The sequence below is a fragment of the Haematobia irritans genome, chromosome 2 (assembly GCF_050003625.1).
Source record: "Haematobia irritans isolate KBUSLIRL chromosome 2, ASM5000362v1, whole genome shotgun sequence".
NCBI lineage: Eukaryota > Metazoa > Arthropoda > Insecta > Diptera > Muscidae > Haematobia > Haematobia irritans.
In genome coordinates, this window is record NC_134398.1 from 210,299,507 (window position 1) to 210,309,364 (window position 9,858).

The window sequence follows — 9,858 nt, forward strand, 5'->3', positions numbered from 1 at the left end:
TTTATTGAAATCAAAAAGCACTAAATTTAGTGCTAAAAGCTAAAAGCACCAAATTTGGCATCACTGATTTTTGGGTGAAAAAAAAAACTTATACTTAAAACTTAACATTTAAGAAACAAGTTCTGTATTTCGGAATATGTCTGGTTGTATTACGAGGGCCGGCATGTGCTCTTGCTGTTCACTTATTGTTATCTCCGATTTCTGGCAATATCCGTGTCCGTGGACATGTTCATGATTTCCATGTTTTGTGTATGCTATGGCTGGCTTGATGCAATACATGAGCAAAGAGAGCGAGGGAGGGAGTTCGTATTCAAGCCAACGTATGTTGTGAACAGCATTACGGATATAAGGCTACATGAATGAATGAGTGAAATGACACAAATTCACACACGGACACACACACGTATGTATTTACTAGTAAAGGAAACCTTAGACGTATGTATGTATGTAAGTGCTTTAACAGCTCATGATGACGATGCCTTGTGTTGTTACAGCCGCTGCTATTGATCTCTTTTTGTGAATGCTGTTGCTGTTTTTGGCTGTTATTGTATTTCGAGATGCATTTTCAAACGGAAATTAGTATGATGGAATTAAAGCATGTTGGTTTCCGATATATTGACATGTACATACGCAACTGCATACTACATTCTCAGCGTAATGTCATGAGGGTTCTATCCTAATGAAGGAAATGCAGATGAATAATGAGAGAATTCTTAAGATTTCCTAATTTGCATTACCCCATAGTTTTGGGATTGTGATGCAGGATGCCATTATCACATGTCATATTCAATTTTTGCGAACAATGAAAGAAGGTATTGGATGGATTGCATGGATTCCACGAATTTAATTTATAAGATGGAATAAATCAAATACATATTATTCATATGCAATAGATGGTAGTATTACGTTGCAATGAAGAAATTATTAAATTATGAATACAACAACGAAAGTTTATATTTTATCATGTACTAACAATTCTCAATTATCTTTCTAAGAAAAACAAACTTTTTTGGGAAATTATAGTGTAGTTCACTTTCGCTTTGCTGAATTATCCGACTATTATTTCATATTTATACTTATAAGTAAATTGCTAGCATTAGTAGAATAAAGCTATGACATCGTAGATCTTAAGCTTCAGCGATTGTGTGCGAACGGAATTTAAACAAAATTTTTATAGAAATAAAATTTCGATGAAATTGTTTTATAGAAATAAAATATCGAAGTAATTTTCTATAGAAATCAAATTTCGACGAAATTTTCTATAGAAATCAAATTTCGACGAAATTTTCTATAGAAATACAATTTCGGCGTAATTTTCTATAGAAATAAAATTTTGACGAAATTTTCTATAGAAATAAAATTTCGACCAAATTTTCTATAGAAATAAAATTTCGACGAAATTTTTTATAGAGATAAAATTTTGACGAAATTTTCTATAGAAATTTAATTTCGACAAAATTTTCTATAGAAATAATATTTTGACGAAATTTTTTATAGAAATAAAATTTTGACGAAATTTTCTATTGAAATAAAATGTCGACAAAATTTTCTATAGAAATAAAATTTTGATGGAATTTTCTATAGAAATTAATTTCGACCAAATTTTCTATAGAAATAAAATTTCGACGAAATTTTCTATAGAAATAAAATTTTGACGAAATTTTCTATAGGAATGAAATTTCGACGATATATTTTATAGAAATAAAATTTCGACGAAATTTTTTTATAGAAATAAAATTTCTTTTTTGTTGTTTTTGATTTCAGTCTATAGAGCTTTGTCCAAATAAATTTGACAAACATTATTTTCCTCTGTTGGTTAAGCTACACTTGTAGTTTAGTCAATGCATGGTTTTAAGCTGAAATCAAAAACAACAAAATGATTGAAGAATAAACCAACAATAACAGAATAAAACGAATGCAGTAAGAGGAAGCACGCTCAAAATAAACCAAGCCAACTGCACTCAAATCGATGATTTAACAATGGCAAATGAAAAGAGATATGTTTGTACAAAATTTATTTCGGCAAAGGCCGACTGTCATAAACCTTTTTTCGGAAGGTTCAAGTGCGGTTCACTTTGGGTTTAGTGAACTGCCTGAATTTATTCTGATAATTGGTTGATAGTTTTGCTGCAAGTAAAGGATGCTGAAGAGGAATGTGGTAATTCCGAAACGTGCGTCCATCCAACCATCTTGCAGTCGATAGGGCTTTGTCCAAATAAATTTGACCAACATTCTTTCCCTCTGTTGGTTAAGCTACGCTTGTTGTTTAGTCAATGCATGGTTTTAAGCTGAAACCAAAAAAAAACAACAATAAAATTTCGACGAAATTTTTTATATAAATAAAATTTTGACGAAATTTTCTATAGAAATAAAATTTTGACGAAATTTTCTATAGAAATTTAATTTCAACAAAATTTTCTATAGCAATAAAATTTCGACAAAATTTTCTATAGAAATAAATTGCGACGAAATTTTTTATAGAAAAAAAGTTTTGATAAAATTTTTTATAGAAATAAAATTTTTATTATCAGAAAAAATATTTCGACGAAATTTTTTATAGAAATAAAATTTCAACGAATTTTTTTATGGAAATAAAATTTCAACGCAATTTTCTATAGAAATAAAATTTCGACGAAATTTTCTATAGAAATAAAATTTCGACGAAATTTTCTATAGAAATAAAATTTCGACGAAATTTTTTATAGAAACGAAAATTCGACGGAATTAACTTTGGGTTCAGTGTATTATCAGAAATTATTATCAGAAATAAAATTGTGGCAAATTTTTTATAGACATTTATACTGAAATAAAATTATATATTGAAATTAAATTTCAACGAAATATCGACGAATTTTTCTATAGAAAACTTTAGGCGAAATTTTCTATAGAAATAAAATTTTTTAAAAATATTTTTGAGTGTTGTTGACCTATTTTATGTTTATTCTGATTATTAATTTTGTTCGGCTTGAGGTCATAGAAACAATCGATTATTGATTTGTTTTAATATTTATTTCCAATATTTCGGTTAGTGCCACTAACCATCTTCTGGGATTTTGTATCTACATAAAATACAAAAATTAAATTACATTTAATGTTCACAAAAATCACAATTGTTATTGAAAATATTTTTTATCGAAAAATAACTAACTTGAGTTCTTGTGCTGCTGTTTGTTTCGCAATTCACCGTACACTAAACTTCGTTTGTGTCGATGTTTGTTTATAATATGTCGATACATTCTGGCGCATTCTTCCGTGTCTTTTTTGAAATTCATTCTTTTGTCAGGAGAGAGATCTATTATATTGAGCATCTCAAGAGTGTATCTTCGTCTATGATTATTCTCTTGAGCAAGTATCTCGACGTCTGTGAAGTTGGGCTTGTGTCTTGTTGTTGCACAGTGAGCTGCAAGTGCTGTTTTTTGCTCTACTGATTTGTCTACAGCTTTAAGGTCTGATTTATGCGACGAAAGTCTTGTCTTAAGTTTGGTCATTGTAGTGCCAACATATGCCATTGGGCATATGTTGGACTTGTCTCCATTACATTTAATTTTGTACACTATGTTACTCCTGTCCTCATTCTTTATTTTTGACTTTGTGTTGCTGAATAATTCCTTTACTGTTCTCGATGTGCGTGAAGCAATTTGAATCTTGTCCTTGTTATATACGTCCGATTTGAAAAAACGCTCTGAGAATCCTTCAACGTAAGTCATGGGTTTGTATGACTTATCCTTATTATGGTCCGGCTCTTCAATAGTCTTAGGTTTAATGTTTTCGTCAAGTGTTTTATTTTTAACGCGATTTATTAGTCTGCTTATTATTCTATTTGGAAAATCGTTTGTGGTCAGTATTTGTCTTATCTTTATTTCATTCTCCTTGTGGAATTCTGCATCACTTATCCTTAAGATTCGATCTATAAAATTGATTGCTGTCATATGGATTATACTTTTATTGTGTTTTGAATTATAATTTATTAGTCGTCCAGTTGCTGTTGGTTTTTGATACCAATTCAGCCTCAAACAATTATCATCTCTCAGTATGTTACAGTCTAAATATGGTAGCTTGTTATCCTTCTCTAACTCCATTGTAAATTGTATTTGACTGTGGAATGAGTTTAATGCGTCAAGAGTACTTTCCACGTCGGTTTTCTTTACTATCGCAAATATGTCGTCCACATATTTTGTTATAATTCGAGGTTTCGGTATCTTGCTTAAGGACACGTCTAATAGCTCTTCCATGATGATGTCAGCAATTATTGGAAATGCTGGAATTTCGAAGAAATTTTTTATAGAAATAAAATTTCGTCGAAATTTTCTAGAGAAATGAAATTTGGATGGAATTCAAATTATTATGAATTATACGAAAATATTATCAGAAATAAAATTTCGGGACTGGGCAGCCCTAATTTTGCAATTTGACAAGTGACAGCTCTATCGTAAAGTTTGACATTTTTATACCCACCACCATTGGAGTATTAACTTTGTCATTCACTATATTAACTTTGTCATTCCGTTTGTAACACATCGAAATATTGCTCTAAGACCCCATAAAGTATATATATTCTGGGTCGTGGTGAAATTCTGAGTCGATCTGAGCGTGTGCGTCCATCCGTCTATTGAAATCACGCTAACTTCCAAACGAAACAAGCTATGGACTTCAAACTTGGCACAAGTACTTGTTATTGATGTAGATCGGATGGTATTGCAAATGGGTCATGTCGGTCCACTTTTACGTATAGCCCCATATAAACGGACCACCAAATTTGGCTTGCGGGGACTCTAAGAGAAGCAAATTTCATCGGATCCGGCTGAAATTTGGTACATGGTGTCAGCATATGCTCTCTAACAACTATGCAAAAATTGGTCCAGATAGGTCAATAATTATATATAGCCCCCATATTAGTCGATCCCCCGATTTGGCTTGCCGAGCTTCGAAGAGAAGCAAATTTCATCCCATCCGGCTGAAATTTGGTACATGGTGCTAGTATATGGTTTCTAATGACCATGCAAAAAATGGTACACATCGGTCCATAATTATATATAGCCCCCATATAAACCGATCCCCCGATTTGGGTTGCGGAGACTCTAAGAGAAGCAAATTTCATCCGATCCGGCTGAAATTTAGTACATGGTGCTAGTATATGGTCTCTAATGACCATGCAAAAAATGGTACACATCGGTCCATAATTATATATAGCCCCCATATAAACCGATCACCAGATTTGACCTCCGGAGCGTGTTGGAAGACCAAAATTCATCTGATTCAGTTGAAATTTGGTACGTGGTGTTAAAATATGGCCTCAAACACCCATGCAAAAATTGGTCGAAATCGGTACATAATTATATATAGCCCCCATATTAACCGATTCCCAGATTTGATCTCCGGAGCCCCTTGGAAGAGCAAAATTCATCCGAATCGCTTGAAATTTGGTACGTGATGTTATCCAACAACCATGCAGGAATTGGTTCATATCAGTCCATAATTATATATAGCCCCATATAAAGCGATCCCCAGATTTGACGATCTGGTTGAAATTTGGTACGTAGTATATGATATTTAACTGTCATGTCAAAAGTGGTCCATATCAGTCCATAATCATATATAGCCCCCATATAAACCGATGCAGAGATTTGGTTTTGGAGCCTCTTGGAGCAGCAAATTTCATCGGAGTCAGTTGAAATTTGGTACATTGTGCTAGCATATGGCCGTTACCAACCATGCCTAACTAGGTCCATATCGGTCTATAGTTATATATAGCCCTGATAAATCGATCCCCAATCACAAAAAAATGGTCCATATTATGTTCATAATTGTATATAGCTCCCATATAAGCGATCCCCATATTTCAATTCTGGCTCTCTACGTACCGTGCAAAAGTCCATATCGATTCGTAATTATTTGTAGACTTAACTATACATAACTTTTTTGTGTAATATATACCACGTATGGACTAACTCACAATTTAGAAAACGATGTTAAGAAGTTTTAAGATACCACAACCCAATTAATTCGATTGTGGATGACAGTCTTTCGTAGAAGTTTCTACGCAATCCATGGTGGAGGGTACATAAGATTCGGCCTGGCCGAACTTACGTCCGTATATACTTGTTACAACTGAAAAGATTGATCTCAACCAAAAATGGAATTACTTCATGGTGCATCGATGAACTTAATTAAACTTTTGGAGATGAAATTCCATCAAGAACCACAGTTTATCAATGGTATAGTGAATTCAACTCCAAAAGTTCATCGCGCAAAACACCTCCAATGAACAATGTAGAACATTCCATTCTGAGTGATACACAACCATTTGTTTGTCAAGTGTCTTCCAAGAAGTCAGGAAAACAAACCATTAAAAACGGATCACTCTTCACCACGACTAAAATTTGGTTTTGTTCTCTAATCTCGAAATGTAAAAGGCAACCCTCGTGTGAGTTAGCAATACCCAGAACGCGACAAAACATGCTGTATTTGTGATCTGGTAAATATGCTTGCTGAGTGGAATTGGTAATGTGTAATTCAACGTGAAATTTGACTTGAGTTCATTTTCTGAAGTCAATATGGAATCAACCCCTATTGATTTCTGATCTGATTTCCTAAAAAAATATGAAATTTACGCAACATTAAAATTGTCTGTCATAAAGTTTTCCTATCATATTAAACATATTTTCAATTATTGTCGATACATTTTTTTTTTGCTAAAAATAATTTGCCTACTGATAATTTTTTCAAAGATTTGTTAGTTTTGTTTCCCACAAAAATAAAAATGAAAAACATTCCGAAAATGTATGATCAAATTTATTTGAAAACCATTTAAAATTTTATGTACTCTCTGACATTTTCCTGACTATGAATATAAACGAAATAACAATTCATTCTAAAAATGTCAGTTGTTTTATTTTCACACTATGTAGATTATTTCATGGAGGTAGACAATTGCCTCGGTGTGTGTGTGTGCTTGGAGTATCACATATCTCAGTTTATTTTAAGGCATTATCTATGGGAGGCCTCTCAAATGCTTTAATTGGATATCAAATATTAGATAAAAATAACAATCCAATTAAATTCTTATTAAATCGCAACTCTTCTGAACTGAGTATACCATAAGCATTTTTGGGAGAAACCAAACTTTTCAGGTGCATAACTTTATTATATATTGTGCCACAAATAGCGATGTCCGTCTTTCGTTTTGACAGTCTTTGGAAGAATTTCGTTCGTAATCCATGGTGGCGTGTTGGTAAGATTCGGCCAGACCGAACACAAAAAAAAAATTCACGAAAATTTTTCCAATTAAAATTTTAATTGAGTTTTAAAAAAATATTCATAATAGTATCAATTAATTTTTTTAATTGACCTTCAATTAATTTTTTAATTGATACTATCATTTCTGTGATTGAAGATATTTCAATTAAAAAATTAATTGGTTCAATTAATTTCGTTGTTGACAAACCAGGGAGAGCCAGTAATAAGCCTCAAAGTTTTTGATTGGTATCTTTGAAGAATTTCTACGTTGGAATTGCTGGCAGTACCCCATAATTGAATTCCGTAGGTCCATATTGGTTTTAAAATTGTTTTATGGTTTGTCAACAACAACAACATTCACAAAGATCTCAACATTCCTCTTGTTGAAGACGAAATTAAAAAGTTTAGTAGTAAAGGGTGATACGGTAAAAATTTGGTCAATATAAACTTGACGTATTTCTTTCAATTTTGCATTTAAAAAACCTGAACACCCCTCATTTTGAAGGTGTGTGTGTGTGTAGAATGTTGCTCCTATTTTGATTTTGGAATTCACTCTTCAGTTGACAAAATGCCGTCCAAGCAAGAAGAGCAGCTTATCAAAATTTTGCTCGCGCATCGCGAAAATCCGAGCTACTCGCACGCAAAGCTGGCAAATTCGCTAAAAGTTGCCAAATCAACCGTTACAAATGTAATTAAAGTGTTTGAGGAACGTTTGTCGACAGCCAGGAAGTCTGGATCGGGGGGGAATCGAAAACCGGAAGCCGCTGAGACGACAAAGAGAGTTGCCGGCAGTTTCAAGCGAAACCCTAACCTCTCTCTCCGAGATGCCGCAAATAAGCTGGGTGTATCGTCTACAACCGTGCATCGAGCCAAAAAACGAGCCGGACTATCGACTTACAAGAAGGTAGTGACTCCAAATCGCGATGATAAACAAAATACGACGGCCAAAGCGCGATCCCGGAGGCTGTACACGACGATGCTGACGAAGTTTGACTGCGTGGTAATGGACGACGAAACCTACGTCAAAGCCGACTACAAGCAGCTTCCGGAACAGGAGTTTTATACGGCAAAAGGAAGGGGAAAGGTAGCAGATATTTTCAAGCACATAAAACTGTCAAAGTTCACAGAGAAATATCTAGTTTGGCAAGCCATCTGTACCTGTGGCTTGAAAAGCAGCATTTTCATAGCTTCCGGGACTGTCAACCAAGAAATTTACGTGAAAGAGTGTTTGAATAAACGTCTGCTGCCTTTCCTGAAGAAACACGGTTGTTCCGTACTGTTTTGGGCGGATTTGGCATCTTGTGATTACGGTAAAAAGGCCATGGAGTGGTACGCCGCCAACAACGTACAGGTGGTTCCCAAGGACAAGAACCCTCCCAACACGCCAGAGCTCCGCCCAATTGAGAAATACTCGGCTATTGTCAAGCGGAACCTAAAGACGACCAAAAAAACTGCTAAGGACGAGCAGCAGTTCAAGGCAAACTGGCTTTCTGCGGCGAAGAAGGTGGACAAAGTGGCTGTACAAAATCTAATGGCAGGTGTCAAGCGTGAGGCCCGCCAATTCGGATTTGGAAAAGCGAAAGCATAACTGAATATTTTTCCAGAATTTTATACTAATTGAACTTGAAAAAGAAATTTAATTTGATTTTTTAAATAAACGATTTCACCGATTTACACGCGTTTTCCCTTGACCAAATTTTGACCGTATCACACACACAAAAAATTTTTCTCTGATTCAATCACCAAATTAATTGATCCAATTAATTTTTTAATTGAAATGTCTTCAATCACGAAAATGATAGTATCAATCACAGTTTTAATTGGGCATAGAAAAAATTCTTGATTAAAAAATTAATTGATTTTTTCAGCAAAATTCAATTAATTTTTTAATTGATTCAATTAAAAATTTAATTGATGTTGATTGCAAAACGCAATTAATTTATTAATTAAAAAGGGTAACTATTTTTAATTACTTAGTTAGATTGGCTTAGAGTTTTTATATGGATTAACAAATGATTGTTTGAAATACATTTTTAATTAAAAAAGTAAAAAAAAATCAGCGCTTTTTTAACTGAATTAGTCTTCCGAATTTGATTAAAAAGTTAATTGTATCAATTAATTTTTTAATTAAACATTTTAAAAATTTCAATCATTGACTTAATTAACTTAATGTTTCTATCATGATTAAAAAGTTAATTGTATCAATTAATTTATTAATTGAAAAAATTTTCAACTTCAATTAACTTTTTAATTGGAAATATTTTGGTGATATTTTTTTCTGTGCACTTTAATTATCTGAATAGATTAAGTTATCACTCTAATGTATTAGCAATTAATTTATTAGATGATACCGATGAAGTAAGAAGACTGAAAAGGCGACATGTTCTTGATCTCCCTTTTATTTAAGTAAAGCTTAACTATCAATGTCATGCAAATATTAGATATTTTAAAGAATATATTGTTAGGTTCAATGTAGCCTAACCAATTCAGTTTAAGATATGCAACGAAAAATTTGCTTAATGTTTTGTAGAAAAATATATTGCAAATAAACAGAATTGTTAAAAAACAAGTAAGGAAAGTCTAAAGTCGGGCGGGGCCGACTATATTATACCCTGCACCACT

The 9,858-nt window shown here is 33.0% G+C and overlaps 1 protein-coding gene across 1 annotated transcript; it reads right to left on the bottom strand.

The window, feature by feature from the left end:
- Positions 1 to 671: 671 nt before the first annotated feature.
- Positions 672 to 4,232, bottom strand: LOC142225260 (uncharacterized). The gene is made up of 2 exons (XM_075295033.1): positions 3,563 to 4,232; positions 672 to 676 (listed from the first exon to the last, which is right to left on the bottom strand). Exons 1-2 carry the CDS (start codon positions 4,230 to 4,232, stop codon positions 672 to 674), a joined length of 675 nt encoding a protein of 224 aa, XP_075151148.1.
- Positions 4,233 to 9,858: the final 5,626 nt, after the last annotated feature.

What these genes read in the sequence shown, in the direction of transcription:
- LOC142225260 (XM_075295033.1), bottom strand. Translation starts at nt 4,232, where the DNA reads ATGGAAGAGCTATTAGACGTGTCCTTAAGCAAGATACCGAAACCTCGA.